The 21,249-nt window shown below is 43.8% G+C and overlaps 1 protein-coding gene across 1 annotated transcript in view; it reads left to right on the top strand.

The window, feature by feature from the left end:
• Nucleotides 1-13,887: 13,887 nt before the first annotated feature.
• The window catches only part of LOC119928291 (aldo-keto reductase family 1 member B7-like), a 39,552-nt gene continuing 32,190 nt past the window's right edge, over nt 13,888-21,249 (top strand). Inside the window, exon 1 of the mRNA XM_038746427.1 lies at nt 13,888-13,903. Coding sequence (XP_038602355.1) covers nt 13,888-13,903 — 16 coding nt within the window. The remainder of the gene's footprint in view (nt 13,904-21,249) is intronic.

Consider the following 21,249-nt stretch of genomic DNA (forward strand, 5'->3'; position numbering starts at 1 on the left):
AGGTGAGCTCTCAGTAGGGCCTTGCTGTGTGACTTTAGGCAAGTCACTTCACTTCTCTGGGCCTCAGTTACCTCAACTGTAAAATAAGGATGAAGACTGTGAGCCCCCCGTGGGATGGAGACTGTGTCCAACCCTACCTGCTTGTATTTACCCCAGTTCTTAGTACGGGGCCTAGCACATAGTTAAGCACTGAACAAACACGATCATTTTCTTCTAGCCTGTGAGCCCGTTGTGGGGTAGGGATTGTCTCTCTCTGTTGCCGAATTGCACTTTCCAAGCGCTTAGTCCAGTGCTCTGCACACAGGAAGCGCTCAATAAATGCAACTGAATGAATGAATAAATAGAATAATACAATTGCACAATAGAACAATAAACAGTGGACACATCCCCTGACCACAGCGAGCTGACAGCCTAGAAGCGGGGAGATGGACATTAATAATAATAATGGCATTTATTAAGCGCTTACTACATGCAAAGTACTGTTCTAAGCGCTGGGGAGGTTACAAGGTGATCAGGTTGTCCCACGGGGGGCTCCCAGTCTTCATCCCCATTTTCCAGATGAGGTCACTGAGGCCCAGAGAAGTGAAGTGACTTGCCCAAAGTCACCCAGCTGACAATTGGCGGAGCCGGGATTTGAACCCCCGACCTCTGACTCCAAAGCCCGTGCTCTTTCCACTGAGCCATGCTGCTTCTCTAATAATATTAATTTATAATCTTTTTATTAATAGAAATAAATAAAAGATAGAAATGGCCGCGGAACAAAGAAAAAAAATATCTAAGACCTGCGCTGAGACACCTTATTGGGGCCGAGGCCAAAGCACTTAAGACTTGAACCAAAGATGGATGTTGCGGGGGGCCAAACTACTTGAAACTCCTCTGATGTGGGACTGATAATAATAATGTGCAAGTCACTTAACTTCTATGTGCCTCAGTTACCTCATCTGTAAAATGGGGATTAAGACTGTGAGCCCCCATGGGACAACCTATCTTGTAACCTCCCCAGCGCTTAGAACAGTGCTTTGCACATAGTAAGCGCTTAATAAATGCTGTCATTATTATTATTATTATGTGCCAAGCCCTGTTCTCAGTGCTGGGGTAGATACAAGGTCATCAGGTTGTCCCACATGGGGCTCCCAGTCTTCATCCCCATTGTCCAGATGAGGTCACTGAGGCCCAGAGAAGTGAAGCGACTTCCAGAGCCGTGGGAGAGCGTGGATCCTACCCGGCCTCAAAAGTTGTTCTCGATTCACCAGTGGTGGAAATCTTCTCAAGCGTTTAGTCCAGTGCTCTGCACACAGTAAGCGCTCAATAAATACGATTGAATGAATGAATGAATGAAGCAGCAGAGCCCCTCTGCCACTGTCCTGTTGTGTGACATAGCGTAGTGGATAAAATTCTATTTATTTATTTTATTTTGTTAGTATGTTTGGTTTTGTTCTCTGTCTCCCCCTTTTAGACTGTGAGCCCACTGTTGGGTAGGGACTGTCTCTATATGTTGCCAATTTGTACTTCCCAAGCGCTCAGTACAGTGCTCTGCACATAGTAAGCGCTCAATAAATACGATTGATGATGATGATGATGATGATAAAACACGCATCTGGGAATTAGAAGTTCACGGGTTTTAATCTCGGCTCCGCCTCTTGTCTGCTGTGGGACCTTGGACAAGTCACTTCACTTCTCTGTGCCCCAGTTCCCTCATCTGTAAAATGGGGATGGAGACTGCGAGCCCCTCGTGGGACAAGGACTGCATCCAACCCGATTTGCTTGTATCCACCCCAGCGCTTACTACAGTGCCTGGCACATACTAAGCGCTTAACAAATCCCTCTGGCCAAGTCACTAACCTCTCTGGATCTCAGTTTCCTCATCTTTAAAATGGGGGAGAACAACCTGGGCCTCCCCCTCCCTCGCAGTGGTGGTCGTGAGGAGAAAAACAAGGTCTTGGGGTGGGCAATCTTTTCAGGAAGCTCAGAGTACTGAGCGACAGAAGGTAACATCTTTTCCATCGCGCGAGAAGTCCGTTTAAGCAAGAACTCCCTGGGGATTTTTTTGTTTTTAATTATTTTTTGGTTTTTTATGGTATTTGTTAAGCGCTTACTATGTGCCAGGCATCCTATTAAGCATTGGGGTAATAATTATGGCATTTGAAAAGGTCACACAACAGACAGGTGGCAAAGCCAGGATCAGAAGTCCCTTCCGACTGGAAACTCCTTGAGGGCCGTGACCGCGATTTTCTCAGTGCCTGTTGGTCCCCTAAATCATCATCATCATCATCAATCGTACTTATTGAGCGCTTATTGTGTGCAGAGCACCGGACTAAGCGCTTGGGAAGTACAAATTGGCAACATCTAGAGACAGTCCCTACCCGACAGTGGGCTCACAGTCTAAAAGGGGGAGACAGAACAAAACCAAACATACTAACAAAATAAAATAAATAGAATAGATATGTACAAGTAAAATAAATAAATAAATAGAGTAATAAATATGTACAAACATGTATACATATATACAGGTGCTGTGGGGAAGGGAAGGAGGTAAGATGGGGGGGATGGAGAGGGGGACGAGGGGGAGAGGAAGGAAGGGGCTCAATGCATAGAACGGCGCTTAGCACAGAGTGGAAGGACATTCTGGGAACAGAAGAATTGAGAATAAGTGCGAGAGCTCGGGCTTCGGAGTCAGAGGTCGTGGGTTCTAATTCTGACTCTGCCACTTGTCAGCTCTGTGACTTTAGGCAAGTCACTTATAATAATAATAATAATGACATTTATTAAGCGCTTACTATGTGCAAAGCACTGTTCTTAGCGCTGGAGCGGTTACAAGGTGATCAGGTTGTCCCACGGGGGGCTCACAGTCTTAACCCCCATTTTACAGATGAGGGAACTGAGGCGCAGAGAAGTGAAGTGACTTGCCCAAAGTCACCCAGCTGACAATTGGGGAAGCAGGGATTTGAACCCATGACCTCTGACTCCAAAGCCCATGATCTTTTCCATAGAGTCACGCTGCTTCTCACTGTGCCTCAGTTATCTCATCTGTAAAATGGGGGTTAAGACCGTGAGCCCCAAATGGGACAACCTGATTACCTTGTTTACCTTGTGGGATTCCATGATAACCCCAGTGCTTAGAACAGTGCTTGGCACATAGTAAGTGCTTAACAAATATTATTATTATTATATAGAGGAGCAGCATGGCTTAGTGGCAAGAGCAGGGGCTTGGGAGTTGGAGGATGTGAGTTCTAATCCCACTCCACTTGTCTGCAGTGTGACCTTGGGCAAGTCACTTCACTTCTCTGAACCTCAGTTCCCTCATCTGTAAAATGGGGATTAAAACTGTGAGTCCCACGTGGGACAACCTGATTACCTTGTAACTACCCCAGCACTTGGAACAATGCCTGGCACATAGTAAGCACTTAATAATGCCACCATTATTATTATTATTGCTGTTGTTCTTGTTGTTAGTGAGAAGCATCTTGGCCTAAGAGCTATAATTCTATTTATTCTGATGGTTTTGACACCTGTCTACATGTTTTGTCTTGTTGTCTGTCTCCCCCTTCTAGACTGTGAGCCCGTTGTTGGAAAGGGACCGTCTCTATCTGTTGCCAATTTGTACTTCCCAAGTGCTTAGTACAGTGCTCTGCACACAGTAAGCGCTCAATAAATACAATTGAATGAATGAATGAATGAATAAGAGAAAACGGCCCAACTGAAAAGAGCAGAGAGTCAGAGGACCTAGGTTCTAAACCCGACTCCACCACTTGTCTGTTTGGTGACCTTGGGCAAGTCACTTCACTTTTCTTTACCTCGATTTTTTCATCTATAAAATGGGGATTAATCAGTTGTATTTATTGAGTGCTTACTCTGTGCAGAATGTGGTTTTAAGTGCTTGGGAGAATATAATACAACAGAATCAGTTAACACAAACCCCTGAAGCAGCCTGGCCTAGTGGATAAAGCCCAGACTTGGGAATCAGAAGGACCTGAGTTCTAATTCCGCTCTGCCACTTGTCTACTGTTTGACCTCAGGCAAGTCACTTAACTTCTCTGTGCTTCAGTTCCCTCATCTATAAAATGAGGATTAAGACAGCGAGCCCCACGTGGGACAGGGGCTGTGTCCAACCTGATTAGCTTCAATCTATCCTGGCACTAAGTACGGCTTCTGGCACACAATAAACACTTGACAAATATCATTAAAATAATAATAATAATGATCAATCAATCAATCGTATTTATTGAGAGCTTACTGTATGCAGAGCACTGTACTAAACGCTTGGGAAGTACAAGTTGGCAACATATAGAGACAGTCCCTACCCAACAGTGGGCTCATAGTCTAGAAGGGATGGTATTTGTTAAGCAGCGTGGCTCAGTGGAAAGAGCCCAGGCTTTGGAGTCAGAGGTCATGGGTTCAAATCCCAACTCCGCCAATTGTCAGCTGTGTGTCTTTGGGCAAGTCACTTCACTTCTCTGGGCCTCAGTTCCCTCATCTGTCAAACGGGGATGAAGACTGTTAGCCCCCCGTGGGACATCCTGATCACCTTGTATCCCCCCTCAGCGCTTAGAACAGTGCTTGGCACATAGTAAGCGCTTAATAAATGCCATCGTTATTAAGCGCTTACTATGTGCCAAGCACTGTTCTAAGCACAGGGGTAGATACTGGATAATCAGGTTGTCCCTTGTGGGGCTCACACTTTTAATCACCATCTTACAGTTGAGGTAACAGGCACAGAGCAGTTAACTGACTTGCCCAAGGTCACACAGCAGACAAGTGGCAGAGCTGGGATTAGAACCCACATCCTCATTAAAAGACCCACATTAAAAGAAAAAGGGGGGCACGAGTGACTTGGTGTAAACGTTCTTTGATGTCCCCTGACTTCTAAAATCCTCATCTGAGGCCCCTCCCTCAGCAGTTAGGCCTCTGCCCTGGAAAAAGTCTTTTCTGCTCTGCACACACTAAGCGCTCAATAAATACGATTGACTGATGAATTGATTACTCACCCCTCTGTCTGCCCCACTGCATTTTTGTCCATATCTGTATATATGTATATATATATACCTGTATATATGTATATACAGTGCTCTGCACATAGTAAGCGCTCAATAAATACGATTGATGATATATGTTTGTACATATTTATTACTCTATTTATTTATTTATTTTACTTGTACATATCTATTCTATTTATTTTATTTTGTTAGTATGTTTGGTTTTGTTCTCTGTCTCCCCCTTTTAGACTGTGAGCCCACTGTTGGGCAGGGACTGTCTCTATATGTTGCCAATTTGTACTTCCCAAGCGCTTAGTACAGTGCTCTGCACACAGTAAGCACTCAATAAATATGATTGATGATGATGATGATGATATCTGTAATCTACTGATTTCTACTGATGCCTGTCTTGAGAAGCAGCATGGCTCAATGGAAAGAGCACGGGCTTGGGAGTCAAAGGTCATGGGTTCAAATCCCAGCTCTGTCACTTGTCAGCTCTGTGACTTTGGGAAAGTCACTTCACTTCTCTGTGCCTCAGTTCCCTCATCTGTAAAATGGGGGTTAAGACTGTGAACCCCATGTGGGACAACCTTACCTCATCCCCTTGTATCCTTCCCAGCGCTTAGAACAGTGCTTTGCACATAGTAAGTGCTTAACAAATGCCACCATTATTATTATTATTATTAGACTGTCAGTTCCTTGTGGGCAGAGGAGGTGTCTGTTTATTGTTCTATTGGACTCTCCCAAGCGCTTAGTACAGTGCTCTGCACACGGTAAGCATTCAAGAAATGGGATTGATTGGTTGTAGGAAAAGGGAAAAAAAGTTGCAGTCCTTTACGGAAACTGGGTGGGTCAGCGCTTAGAACAGTGCTTGGCACATAGTAAGCGCTTAACAAATATTATTATTATTATTATGTTGGTGGAGAATAATAATAGTATTTTAGAGTAATAATAGTATTTGTTAAGACAATAGTAATAATAATAATAATAGCAATAGCAATAATAATAATAATAATAATAATAATAATAATAATAATAATAATAATAATAATAACCGGTCCCGCCCTTAGCTCCAAGTGTTTTCCCCAAACCGCCAGCAGGGGGCAGCAGGAATTCATCCATTCCATACTATTTATTGAGCGCTTACTGTGTGCAGAGCACTGTACTAAGCGCTTGATTCTTGAGCGCTTACTATGTACAGAGCGCTGGATTAAGCTCTTGGGAGAGGACACTACTACAATACCCCTACAGCACTTGTGTATATATGTACGATTTATTACCCTATTTATTTTATTTATGATATGTATATATCTATAATTCCATTTATTTATATTGATGCTATTGATTCCGGTTTGCTCGTTTTGTTTTGTTGTCTGTCTCCCCGCTTCTGGACTGTGAGCCCATTGTTGGTAGGGATTGTCTCTGTTGCCGAATTGCCCTTTCCAGGCACTTAGTACAGTGCTCTGCACACAGTAAGAGCTCAATAAATACGATTGAATGAATGAATGAATCTATAATTCTATTTATTTATATTGATGCTATTGATGCCTGTTTACTCGTTTTGTTTTGTTTTGTTGTCTGCCTCCCCCCTTTTAGGCTGTGAGCCCATTGTGGGGTAGGGACCATCTGGCTCAGTGGTAGGAGCCCAGGCTTTGGAGTCAGAGGTCATGGGTTCAAATCCCGGCTCTGCCAATTGTCAGCTGTGTGACTTTGGGCAAGTCACTTAACTTCTCTGTGCCTCAGTTATCTCATCTGTAAAATGGGGATGAAGACTGTGAGCCCCCCATGGGACAACCTGATCACCTTGTAATCTCTCCAGCACTTAGAACGATGCTTTGCCCATAGTAAGCACTTAATAAATGCTATTATTATTATTATTATTATTATTACTTAGTCAGTGAGCCCCATGTGGGACCAGGACTGTGTCGGATCCGATAAGTAGCGTGGCTCAGTGGAAAGAGCATGGGCTTTGGAGTCAAAAGTCAGGGGTTCAAATCAAATAATATTATTATTATTATATGTTGCCGACTTGTACTTTCCAGGCGCTTAGTACAGTGCTCTGCACACAGTAAGCGCTCACTAAATGCGATTGAATGAGTGAATGAATGAACAATAAACAGACACATCCCCAGCCCACAACAAGCTTACAGTCTAGAGGGAAGAAAGTACTTGTTGTTAAGTCCTATTTGCCAATCGCTGTATTAAGCACTGGGGTGGATACAAGCAAATCGGGTTGGACACAGTCCCTGTCCCAGGTGGGGCTCGCAGTCTTCATCCCCATTTTCCAGATGAGGGAACTGAGGTCCAGAGAAGTGAAGAGACTTGCCCAAGGTCACACAGCAGACAAGGGGCGGAGCTGGGATTAGAACCCAGGTCGTTTTGATTCCCAGGCCCAGACTATCCAAGGGCAATCGGAAGGGGATGATTTCTAGCTTATATATGTGCGCCTTTCAAGTTTTTATTATCATTACTGTCATTATTATTATTGTTGTTATCATTATTATCATTGTTGATGGAAAAGCAGCATGGTTATAGGGAAGTAGCATGGCTATAGAGATGCAGTGTGGCTTAGTGGATAGAGCACAGGCCTGGGAGTAGGAAGGATCTGGGTTCTAATTCTGGTTCTTCCACAAGTCTGCTGCGTGACCTTGGGCAAGCTACTTCACTTCTCCGGGCCTCAGGGAGTTCATCTGCCAAATGGAGATGAAGAGTATAATAATAATAATAATTATAGTATTTGTTAAGCACTTACTCTATGCCAAGCACTGTTCTAAGCACTGTTTCAAAGTCATCAGATTGCCCCACGTGGGGCTCACAGTCTTCATCCCCATTTTACAGATGAGGGAACTGAGGCCCAGAGAAGTGAAGTGACTTTTTTTTTTGGCATTTGTTAAGCACTTTACTATGTGCAAAGCACTGTTCTAAGCGCTGGGGGGGGATACAATGTGATCAAGTTGCCCCACGTGGGGCTCACAGTCTTAATCCCCATTTTTACAGATGAGGGAACTGAGGCTCAGAGAAGTTAAGTGACTTGCCCAAAGTCACCCAGCTGACAAGTAGCGTAGCCGGGATTAGAACCCATGACCTCTGACTCCCAAGCCCCGGTTCTTTCCACTGAGCCACACTGCTTCTCTACGGGGTAAGAGCCCCACATGGGACAGGGATTATGTCCAACCTAATTAACTTGCATCTACCCTAGTGCTTAGAACACATAATAAGCACTTAACGAGTACCATAATTATAGCTACAACTACTAGTAATAGTGGCTTTTAATAATGATGGCATTTATTAAGTGCTTACTATATACAAAGCACTGTTCAAAGTACTATGTGCAAAGCGCTTAGTACAGTGCTCTGCACACAATAAGCGCTCAATAAATACAATTGATTGATTGTTCTAAGCACTGGGGAGGTTACAAGGTGATCAGGTTGTCCCACGGGGGACTCACAGTCTCAATTTTCCAGATGAGGGAACTGAGGCCCAGAGAAGTGAAGTGACTTGCCCAAAGTCACACAGCTGACAGTTGGCGGAGCCGGGATTAGAACCCATCATCATCAACATCATCATCAATCGTATTTATTGAGCGCTTACTGTGTGCAGAGCACCGTACTAAGCGCTTGGGAAGTGCAAATTGGCAACATTTAGAGGTCATGGGGTCAAATCCCGGCTCTGCCAGTTGTCAGCTGGGTGACTTTGGGTAAGTCACTTCAATCAATCAATCAATCAAATTTATTGAGCGCTTACTGTGTGCAGAGTACTGTACTAAGCACTTGGGAAGTACAAGTAGGCAACATATAGAGACGGTCCCTACCCAACAGTGGGCTCACAGTCTAAAAGGGGGAGGCAAAACCAAACCTACTAACAAAATAAAATAAATAGAATAGATATGTACAAAATAAATAAATAAATAGAGTAATAAATATGTACAAACATATATATGTGTATATGTACGTATATAATATACGTATATATACACATATATATGTATGTATATGTATATATATCTATATACACACATATATATATACGTATGTATGTGTGTGTATATATATATATATATAGATATAGATATAGATATCTATCTATCTATCTATCTATCTATCTGTATATATATATATATATATATATATATATATATATATATATATATAACCCATGACCTCTGATGCCAAAGCCCGGGCTCTTTCCACTGAGCCACGCCGCTTCTCTAGTGGCATTTGTTATGAGCTTACTCTGTGCCAAGCATTGTGCTAAGCGCCAGGGCAGATACAGTGCAGTCGGATGACAACTAAGGATTTAGAGTTGAGGTAAGCACATCTGCACCCCTGAAATTAAACCCAAGACAAGAAGGATTGTGTTTGGGGCAGAATGAATCAGACCGTCTGGGCGTTCACTCCCTCTGCATTAGTGTGACCTTAGAAGCAGCCCGGCCTAATGTGGATAAGGCCGCAAGCCTAGAAGTCAGAGGACCTGGGTTCTAATCCTGACTCCGCCACTTATCTGCTGAGTGACCTCGGACCAGTCGCTTCTCTTGGCCTCAGTTTCCTCATCTGTAAAATGGGGATTAAAAACCCGTCTCCCTCCTACAGAGGTCATGGTTTCCAATCCCGCCTCTGCCAATTGTCAGCTGTGTGACTTTGGGCAAGTCACTTTGCTTCTCTGGGCCTCAGTGACCTCATCTGGAAAATGGGGATGAAGACTGTGAGCCCCACGTGGGACAACCTGATCACCTTGCATCCTCCCCAGCGTTTAGAACAGTGCATGGCACATAGTAAGTGCTTAACAAATGCCATTCTTCTTCTTATTATTATTATTATTATTATTACTTAGTCTGTGAGCCCCATGTGGGACCAGGACTGTGTCTGATCCGATTAGCAGTGTGGCTCAGTGGAAAGAGCCTGGGCTTTGGAGTCAGGGGTTCAAATCCTGCTCCGCCAATTGTCAGCTGTGTGACTTTGGGCAAGTCACTTCACTTCTCTGGGCCTCAGTTACCTCATCTGTAAAATGGGGATTAAGACTGTGATCCCCCCGTGGGATAACCTGATCACCTTGTAACCTCCCCAGCGCTTAGAACAGTGCTTTGCACATAGTAAGTGCTTAATAAATGCCATCATCATTATTATTATTATTATTATTATTATTATTATTATTATTATCTACCCCAATGTTTAAGACAGCACTTGACACTTAGTAACCACTTAATAAATATTATTACTATTATTATTATTACACTGGGGATTTGTACTTCCCAATCGCTTACTCCAGTGCTCTGCACGCAGTAAGCGCTCAATAAATACGATTGAATGAATGAATGAATGAATGAAAAGCAAGGGCTGGTCCAGTCTCAGCCCTATCCCTACTCTGCAGTGTGACCTTGGGGAAAGTCATTTAATCTACTTATTTATTTTACTTGTACACATTTATTCTATCTATTTTATTCTGTTAATATGTTTTGTTTTGTTCTCTGTCTCCCCCTTTTAGACTGTGAGCCCACTGTTGGGTAGGGACTGTCTCTATATGTTGCCAATTTGTACTTCCCGAGCTCTTAGTACAGTGCTCTGCACATAGTAAGCGCTCAATAAATACGATTGATGATGATGGTGATGATATTTATTCTATCTATTTTATTCTGTTAATATGTTTTGTTTTGTTCTCTGTCTCCCCCTTCTAGACTGTGAGCCTACTGTTGGACAGGGACCGTCTCTAGATGTTGCCAAATTGTACTTCCCAAGTGCTTAGTACAGTGCTCTGCACACAGTAAGCGCTCAATAAATACGATTGAATGAATGAATGAATGAATCTCTCTGGGCTTCAGTTTCCTCTTCTGTAAAAGGGAAGTTGTAAAGACGAAATGCATAATCAATCACTGAATCAATCAATCCATAGTATTTACCGAGTGCTTACTCCGGACAGAACACTGTATTAAACGCTTGGAAGAGTACAATCAAGTCAGTAGGCATGACCCCTGACCTCAAGGAGCTGACAGTCTACTGTGTGCAGAGCACTGTACTGAGCGCTTGGGAGAGTCCAATAGAGTTAGTGGACACAATCCCTGCCCTTAGATTGTGAGCCCTGTGTGGGACAGGGACTGTGTCTATTCCAATTATCCTGTATTTACCCCGGCACTTAGTACAGTGCTTAGCACACATAGTTGGTGCTTTAAAAATACCATTGTGATTATGATTGTAATAATAATAATAATAATTCATTCACTCAATTGTATTTTTTGAGCACTTACTATGTGCAGAGCACTGTACTAAGCGCTTGGAAAGTACAAGTCGGCAACGGATAGAAACGGTCCCTACCCAACAACGGGCTCACAGTCTAGAAGTGACAAAACAAAACGCATAGACAGGTGTCAAAACCGCTCAGAGCTATTCCTATTTGATCAGATTTATTGAGGGCTGCAGAGCGCTGTACTAAGCGCTTGGGAAACACAAGTCGGCAACATATAGAGACGGTCACTACCCAACAACGGGCTCACAGTCTAGAATCAGCATGGCCTAGTGGATAGAGCACGGGCCTGGGATTCAGAAGGATCTGAGTTCTAATCCCAGATCCACCACGAATTGCACTTTCCTAGCGCTTAGCACAGTGCTCTGCACACAGTAAGCGCTCAATAAATGCAATTGAATGAATGAATGAATGCTGTGTGACCTCAAGGGAGTCACTTCACTTCTCTGTGCCTCAGTTCTCTCATCTGTGAAATGGGGATTAAGATTAAGCCCCTTAAGGGACAAGGCACTGTGTCCAACCTGATTTGCTTGTATCCACCCCAGTGCTTTGTACAGTCCCTGGCACATAGTAAGCGCTTAACAATATATTATATAATAATAATAATAATAAGGGAAGCAGCGTGGCCCAGTGGAAAGAGCATGGGCTTGGGAGTCGGAGATCATAGGTTCAAATCCCAGCTCTGCCACTTGTCAGCTGTGTGACTTTAGGCGAGTCACTTCACTTCTCTGGGCCTCAGTTACCTCATCCGGAAAATGGGAATGAAGACTGTGAGCCCCCCCCCGTGGGACAACCTGATCACCTTGTATCCTCCCCAGCGATTAGAACAGTGCTTGGCACATAGTAAGCGCTTAACAAATGCCACCATTATTATTATAATGAGAGGGGGGTTGATGATGGGGTGGGAGCATAATAATCAATCAATCAATCATATTTATTGAGTGCTTACTGTGTGCAGAGCACTGTACTAAGCGCTTGGAAAGTACAAGTTGGCAGCAACTAGAGACAGTCCCTACCCAACAGTGGGCTCACAGTCTAAAAGGGGGAGACAGAGAACAAAACCAAACATACTAACAAAATAAAATAAATAGAATAGATATGTACAAGTAAAATAGAGTAATAAATATGTACAAACATATATACATATATACAGGTGCTGTATATAATAATCTATGCCTTGCATTAGTCCCTTTTCATTCAGACCTGTTTTACCTCTAGGCCCGCTCGATTTTCTCCTAACCACCTCGTTTAAGCGAACAAGAGTAGAGAAAAGTAGAAAAGCAGCGTGGCTCAGTGGAAAGAGCCCGGGCTTGGGAGTCGGAGGTCGTGGATTCAAATCCCAGCTCCGCCCCTTGTCAGCTGTGTGACTTTGGGCAAGTCACTTCACTTCTCCGGGCCTCAGTGACCTCATCTGGAAAACGGAGATGAAGACCGTGAGGCCCACGTGGGACAACCTGATAATAATAATAATAATGATGGCATTTGTTAAGCGCTTACTGTGTGCAGAGCACTGTTCTAACCTGATCACCTGGTACTTAGAACAGTGCTTGGCACATAGTAAGCGCTTAACAAATGCCATCATTATTATTATTATTATTATTATTAAGAGTAACTCAATGACTGGAGTCCCTAAGATTGGTAAAATGCCAACAGATGAAACGTGAACGGCCTTGAGGCCCGGACTCCGTTTTATCTGGCCAAGTTGCCATTTATTCCGAGCGGCCACGTCACGTCTCCTCCTCCTCCTCCTCTCTTCCTTTTTGTCCTCCTGTCCAGATGCCTGCCATATCGTGGCGCTTAATACGCCAAGGTCTTGAGGCAGAATGGAGCTATTCTTCTCTTAGCAAGGTCAAGATGCCTGGCAGCCTTCTCGGTGATATTTTCCCCTCCGGACCCCTACGGTGCGGAGAACTAGGCGGGGCTGAGCGATTAGGCTGAGTAGAAATTTCCTGCAGTTTGTCGTAATAATAATAATTATTATTATGGTATTTGCTAAGCGCTTACTACCTGCCAAGTGCTGTTCTAAGCTCCGTGGTAGTTACAAGTTAAGCAGGTTGGACCCAGTCCCTTATTTTACTTGTACATATTTACTACTCTATTTATTTTATTAATGATGTGCATATAGCGATTATTCTATTTATTCTGACGGTTTTGACACCTGTCTAAATGTTTGGTTTTGTGGTCTGTCTCCCCCTTCTAGATTGTGAGCCTGTTGTTGGGCAGGGACCTTCTCTATCTGTAGCTGACTTGTCCTTTCCCAAGCGCTTAGTCCAGTGCTCTGCACACAGTAAGCGCTCAATAAATACAATTGAATGAATGAATGAATGAATGTCCCTCATGGGGCTCGCAGTCTTCATCTCCATTTTCCAGACGAGGGAACTGAGGGCCAGAGAAGTGAAGTGACTTGCCCAGGCTCACAAGCATCATCATCATCAATCATATTAAGTGAGCGCTTACTGTGTGCAGAGCACTGTACTAAGCGCTTGGGAAGTACAAGTCGGCAACATATAGAGACAGTCCCTACCCAACAGTGGGCTCACAAGCAGACATGTGGTGGAGCCAGGATTTGAACCCGGGTCCTTCTGAGTCCCAGGCCTATGCGCTAGCCACTAAGCCACACTGCTCCCCCAGGTATAAGGTCTTAAGCTATATATCGTGCGTTACGCTCTTCAATTAATGCATGAAGCTAGGAGGCTGTAACGACTGAATGTAAAGAAAGTCCGTATCGCTTGAAGTTGAACTGGCCTCCACCAGTAAAGGAAACTCAACCCATCAACCACCACTGCCTAATAATAATAATTATAATGATGATGGTATTTGTTAAGCGCTTACTATGTGCCAAGCACTGTTCTAAGTGCTGAACACTGTTCTAAGCGCTGGTACCACTACTACTGATAATGATGATGACATTTGTTAAGCACTTACTATGTGCCAAGCACTGTTCTGAGCCCTGGGGGGGGGATACAAGGTGATCAGGTTGTCCCACATGGGGCTCATAGTCTTAATCTCCATTATACAGATGAGGTTACTGAGGCGCAGAGAAGTTAAGTGACTGGCCCAAAGTCACACAGCTGACAAGGGGCAGAGCCAGGATTAGAACCCATGACCTCTGACTCTTCAGCCCGTGCTCTTTCCACTAAGCCATGCCATATAATAATAATTATTATATATTATATAAGGTATATTATATATTAATATATAATTGACATTGATATTCCTATATTGTGTAATTATAAAATTATATTATATGTTATATTATGTATTATATTTTGTATAAGGTTAATTTATTATCACATAATGTATTATAATGTATAATATGTATTCTAATGTATTATATATTAATATATAATTGATATTGATGATATGGATGATATTCCTATATTGTGTAATTATAAAATTATATTTTATATTATATTATTTATTATATTTTATATAATGTAATTTATAGTATATTATTTATTATATGTTTAATTATAATGTGATGCTATTATATTTAACATTATTATGTAATAAATATATTTATAATATTGTTATTATTATTGTTATTATTATTAACTCCTTTAGGAGGCCACAACCTCTGACTCCCAAGCCTGTGCTCTTTCCACTCATCTAAGCCATACAGTAATAATAATCATTATTATTATTATTACCACCTCCTTTAGGAAGCCTTCTCTGACTAAACCCCACCTCCTTGGATAATATTGAGAAGAAGAACAATAGCAATAACAGTATCATTAAAGCACTTACTATGCACCAAGCACTGGGGTTGATACAAGAAGTGAATCAGATCCCCCATGGAGCTCACGGGCTAATGAGGAGGGAGGACAGGCATTGAATCCCCATTTTATAGATGAGGAAACTGAGCCACAACGAAGTGAAATGATTTGCCCGAGGTCACTCGTTAAGCAGGTGTGCCAACTTCTTAGCCACCTGATGAAAATCTTGGTTTGCTTAACGCTAACACACACAGACACACACACATTACCCCACTGCTTATTTACCCACATTTGCTTTTGGCAGTTGGATTTATATTTCTCCTCCTTCTCCCACTGTTTATTTACTGCCTAGTGGAAAGAGCCTGAGGTTGGGAGCAGAGGATCTGGGGTCTAATTCCGGCTCTGCCACTTGTCTGCTGTGTGACCTTGGACAAACCACTGCCCTTCTCTATACCTCAGTTTCCTCATCTGTAAAATGGGGATTCAATCCCTGTTCTCCCTCCCTCCTAGACGGTGAGTCTGCTGTGGGGCAAGGACTGTGTCTGACCTGATTATCTTCTATCTACACCAGTGCTTAGTACAGTGCTCGGTACGTAGTAAGGACTCAATGAATAGCACTAAGAATAATAATCATTATGGGACTTGTTAAGCACTTACTATGTGCCAAGCACTGTTCTAAGCGCTGGGGTAGATACAAATTAATCCAGTTGGACACAGTCCCTGTCCCACATGGGGTTCACCCTCTTCCCTCCATTTTACAAATGAGGTACAATTTAATCCAGTTGAACACAGTCCCTGTCCCACATGGGGCTCACCCTCTTCTCTCCATTTTACAAATGAGGTAACTGAAGCCCAGACAAGTGAAGTGACTTTCCCCCGTTCACACTGTGTGACTTTGGGCAAGTCACTTCACTTCTCTGGGCCTCAGTTCCCTCATCGGTAAAATGGAGATTAAGACGGTGAGCCCCAAGTGGGACAGCCTGATCACCTTGTATCTATCCCAGCGCTTAGAACAGTGGTTGGCACATAGTAAGCACTTAACAAATTCCATAATTACTATTAAGTGGTGGAGCCTGGATTGGAACGACTCTCAGGCTCGTGCTCTATCCACTAAACCACACTGCTTCCATTATTATTATTGTTATTATTACTGTTATCAATATCCAAACCACTACCTTGTTGGTTCAGTCTCTCTCATCCTCTCCCAACTGGATGACTGCATCGGCCTCCTTTCTGATCTCCCATCCTCCTGTCTCTCCCCGCTTCAGTCTATACTTCACTCTGCTGCTCGGATTATCTTTGTACAGAAACGCTTTGGGCATGTCACTCCCCTCCTCAAAAATCTCCAGTGGCTGCCAGTCAACCTACGCATCAAGCAAAAAGTCCTCACCCTGGGCTTCAAGGCTGTCCATCACCTCGCCCCCTCCTACCTCACCTCCCTTCTGTCCTTGTCCATCCCAGCCCGCACCATCCGCTCCTCTGCGGACGCTCACCTCCTCACTGGGCCTCGATCTCACCCGTCCCGCCGTCGACCCCCGGCCCACATCATCTTCCTGGCCCGGAATGTCCTCCCTCCTCACATCACCAAACTAGCTCTCTTCCTCCCTTCAAAGCCCTACTGAGAGCTCACCTCCTCCAGGAGGCCTTCCCACACTCAGCCCCCCTTTTCCTCTGCTCTTCCTCCCCATCGCCCCCCAACTCTGCCCTACCCCCCTCCCCTCCCCACAGCAGTTGTGTATATCTGTCCATATTTATTACTTTATTTCATTAATAATATGTATATAGCTATACTTCTATGTATTCTGATGGTATTGACCCCTGTCGACTTGTTTTGTTTTGTTGTCTGTCTCCCCCTTCTAGCCTGTGAGCCCATCGTTGGGTAGGGACTGTCTCTATCTGTTGCCGAATTGTACTTTCCAAGCGCTTAGTCCAGTGCTCTGCACACAGCAAGTGCTCAATAAATCATCATCAATCGTATTTATTGAGCGCTTACTATGTACAGAGCACTGTACTAAGCGCTTGAAATAAGATTGAATGAAGGAATGAACAGACAGCATTGAAACCGCTTCGTCCAAGCTTAATTAATTAAGGTCAGAACTGCAATAATGAAGCAGAAAGCACTAAATGGATGTTTTCGAATAAACCCAGGAAATGCATAATTAAGGAAATGCAAATTTCAGTGCTATGATCAAGCTCTGTTTTTTTGCGGCACTGAATTAGACCGTGCAACTGAAATATTTCCATCCTGCTATACTCTGACTAGGCCATTCCTGGCTGCAAATAACAGCGTGGCTCAGTGGAAAGAGCCCGGGCTTTGGAGTCAGAGATCATGGGTTCAAATCCCAGCTCTGCCAATTGTCAGCTGTGTGACTTTGGGCAAGTCCCTTAACTTCTCTGTGCCTCAGTTACCTCATCTGTAAAATGGGGATTAAGATTGTGAGCCCCACGTGGGACAACCTGATCGCCTTGTATCCCCCCAGCGCTTAGAACGGTGCTTTGCACATAGTAAGCACTTAACACATACCATCATAATTATTATTATCAGGCAACCTGCCTGAACCTAAGACCTTGTGCCCAGAAAAATCATTCATACAATAGCATTTATTGAGCGCTTACTCTGTGCAGAGCACTGTACTAAGTGCTTAAAAATCCCAGATGTTGGGTTTTTTTCCTCTTCCCAATGCTGATCTCATCCTTTCCTCCTTCCTTCAAAGCCCTACTGAGAGCTCACCCTCTCCAGGAGGCCTTCCGAGACTGAGTCCCCCCTTTTCCTCTCCTCCTCCCTTCCCTCCCTCTGCCCTAACCCCTTCCCCTCCCCACAGCACTTGTGTCTATTTGTACATGCCTATCACTCTATTTATTTTATTAATGATGTGTATATAGCTATAATTCTATTTATTCTGATGGTATTGACACCTGTCTACTTGTTTTGTTTTGTTGTCTGTCTCCCCCTTCTAGACCGTGAGCCCGTTGTTGGGCAGGGACCGCCTCTGTATGTTACCGATTTGTACTTCCCAAGCGCTTAGTCCAGTGCTCCGCACACAGTAAGCATCCAATAAATATGATTGAATGAATGAATGAATCCTTTCCTTTTCATTCATTCAATTGCACTTATTGTGAGCTTACTGTGTGCATAGCACTCTAATACTAATAATAATAACATTTATTAAGCGCTTACTATGTGCAAAGCACTGTTCTAAGCGCTGGGGAGGTTAAAAGGTGATCAGGTTGTCCCACGTGGGGCTCACAGTATTAATCCCCATTTTACAGGTGAGGTAACTGAGGCACAGAGAAGTGACTTGCCCAAAGTCACACAGTTGATAATTGGCGGAGGTGGGATTTGAACCCATGACCTCTGACTCCAAACCCCAGGCTATGTCTACTGAGCCATGCTGCTTAGGAGAAGACAGTATAACAACAAATAGGCCAATTCCTGCCTTCAATGAGCTCACTTTTAATTAGAGAAAATTAGATCCTGGTGGAGCCTGGATTGGAATCCAGGCCTTCTGACTCTCAGGTTTGTGCTCTATCCACTAAACCATACTGCTTCCATTATTATTATTATTATTATTACTGTTATCAATATCCAAACCGCTACCTTGCTGCTTCAATTTCTCATCCTAACCCGACTGGATTACTGCATCAGCCTCCTCTCTGATCTCCCATCCTCAACGAGCTCACAGCGCGCTCACTTTTAATTAGAGAAAATTAGATCAGAAACTCCTGGAAAGCAGGAGGCATGTCTTTGACGCTGATCGTATTCTTCAGTGCCCTTAATACATGCCTCTTGCTTTCTAGGAGTTTCCGATCTAATTTTCTCTAATCAAAAGTGAGCTCGCTGTGAGCTCGTTGAGGATGGGAGATCAGAGAGGAGGCCGATGCAGTAATCCAGTCAGGATAGGATGAGAGACTGAGCCAGCAAGGTAGTGGTTTGGATATTGATAACAGTAATAATAATAATAATAATAATGATAATAATAATAATAATAATAATGGAAGCAGTGTGGTTTAGTGGATAGAGCACGAGCCTGAGAGTCAGAAGGCCTGGATTCCAATCCAGGCTCCACCAGCACACACGGGCGATATCCTGAAATGGTAATAATAATAATTGAGGTATTTGTTAAGTGCTTACGCTGTGCCAAGCGCTGTACTAAGCTCTGGGTTAGATACAGGTTTGAGAAGCAGCATGGTCTGAAGGCTAGAGCCCGGGCCCGGGACTCAGGAAGACCTGGGTTCTAATCCTGACTCGGCCACTTGTCTGTAATGATGATGATGATGATGGTATTTAGAGAAGCAGCATGGTTCAGTGAAAAGAGCAAGGGCTCGGGAGTCAAAGGTCATGGGTTCAAATCCCGACCCCACCGCTTGTCAGCTGTGTGACTTTGGGCAAGTCACTTAACTTCTCTGTGCCTCAGTTACCTCATCTGGAAAATAGGGATTAAGATTGTGAGCCCCACATGGGACAACCTGATCACCTTATATCCTCCCCAGCGCTTAGAACAGTGCTTGGCACATAGTAAGGTGCTTAACAAATACCAAAATTATTATTATTATTTCTTAAGCACTTACTATGTGCCAAGCACTGTTCTAAGCACTGAAGAACTGTTCTAATTCAGTTCATTCAATTGTATTTATTGAGCACTTTCTCCGTGCAAAGCTCTGCACTAATTGTTTGGGAGAGGACAGTAGAACAAGAAACACACATTCCCTGACCTTGGGCATGCCACTTCACTTCTCTGAGACTCAGTTCCCTTATCTATAAAATGGGGATGAAGACTGTGAGCCCCATGTGGTACAGGGATCGGGTCCAATCTGATGAGCTTGTGTCTACCCCTGTGCTTAGTACAGTGCCAGGAACAATGTAAGTGTTTAACAAACACAATTGAAAAAAAAAAAGACAAAACCCATTTTGCAGGTGAGGGAACTGAGACGCAGAGAAGTGAAGTGACTTGTCCAAGGTCACAAAGCAGGAAAGTGGTGGAGCGGGGATTAGATCAGAGGCTCCCAGGCCTGTGCCCTTTCCTCTAAACCACATTGCTTCACTACTGTACTCCATACCCAGTAATAATAATGGTATTTGTTAAGTGCTTACTATGTGCAAAGCACTGTTCTAAGCGCTGGGGAGGTTACAAGGGGATCAGGTTGTCCCCCGGGGGGCTCACAGTCTTAATCCCTATTTTACAGATGAGGGAACTGAGGCACAGAGAAGTTAAGTGACTTGCCCAAAGTCACCCAGCTGATGTGGCGGAGCCGGAATTTGAACCCATGACCTCTGACTCTAAAGCCCGGGCTCTTTCCATTGAGCCACGCTGCTTCTCAGTAGATGCCCAACATAGGATTCTGCATACAGGAGGCGTTCATTATAGAGTTCTGCACACAGTAGGGTGCTCAAGACAATGTTTTTCATATGGTAGTCGATCAGTCCATGGGCTTTATTGAGGGCTTACTGTGTGTAGAGCAGTGTACTAAGCTCCTGGAGAGCAGCGTGGCTCAGTGGAAAGAGCCCGGGTTTTGGAGTCAGAGGTCAGGGGTTCAAATCCCGGCTCCGCCAATTGTCAGCTGTGTGACTTTGGGCAAGTCACTTCACTTCTCTGGGCCTCAGTGACCTCATCTGTAAAATGGGGATTAAGACTGCAAACCCCACGTGGGACAACCTGATCACCCTGTAACCTTCCCAGCTCTTAGAACAGTGCTTTGCACATAGTAAACGTTTAATAAATGCCATCATTATTATTGTTGTTGTTGTTGTTACCAGACCGGGGCTGCCAGGAACTCAGTCAGTGAAGGAGAAGAAGAAGAAGAAGAAGAAGAAGAAGAAGAAGAAGAAGAAGAAGAAGAAGAAGATTGGCATTTGTTAAGCACTTACTATGTGCAAAGCACTGTTCTGAGTGCTGGATCAATCCAAGAGATCAATGGAAATACTAATTGCTGTATTCGTTAAGACACAGCATGGCTCAGTGGAAAGAGCCTGGGCTTTGGAGTCAGAGGTCATGGGTTCAAATTCCGGCTCCCCCACTTGTCAGCTGTGTGACTTTGGGCAAGTCACTTCACTTCTCTGTGCCTCAGTTACCTCATCTGTAAAATGGGGAGGAAGACTGTAAGCGCCCCTCCGGGACAACCTGATCACCTTGTAACCTCCCCAGTGTTTAGAACAGTGCTTTGCACATAGCAAGTGCTTAATAAATTCCATCATCATTATTATTATTATCATTATTATTAGTTATTACTATGTGCCAGACACTGTTCTAAGTGCTGGGATGGATACAAGCTAATCGGCTTCCAAACTTTTTGTTTGGAAACAGCACGATCTAGAGGAAAGAGCAGTC

Source organism: Tachyglossus aculeatus, chromosome 5 (genome assembly GCF_015852505.1).
Source record: "Tachyglossus aculeatus isolate mTacAcu1 chromosome 5, mTacAcu1.pri, whole genome shotgun sequence".
NCBI classification, from domain to species: Eukaryota; Metazoa; Chordata; class Mammalia; order Monotremata; family Tachyglossidae; genus Tachyglossus; species Tachyglossus aculeatus.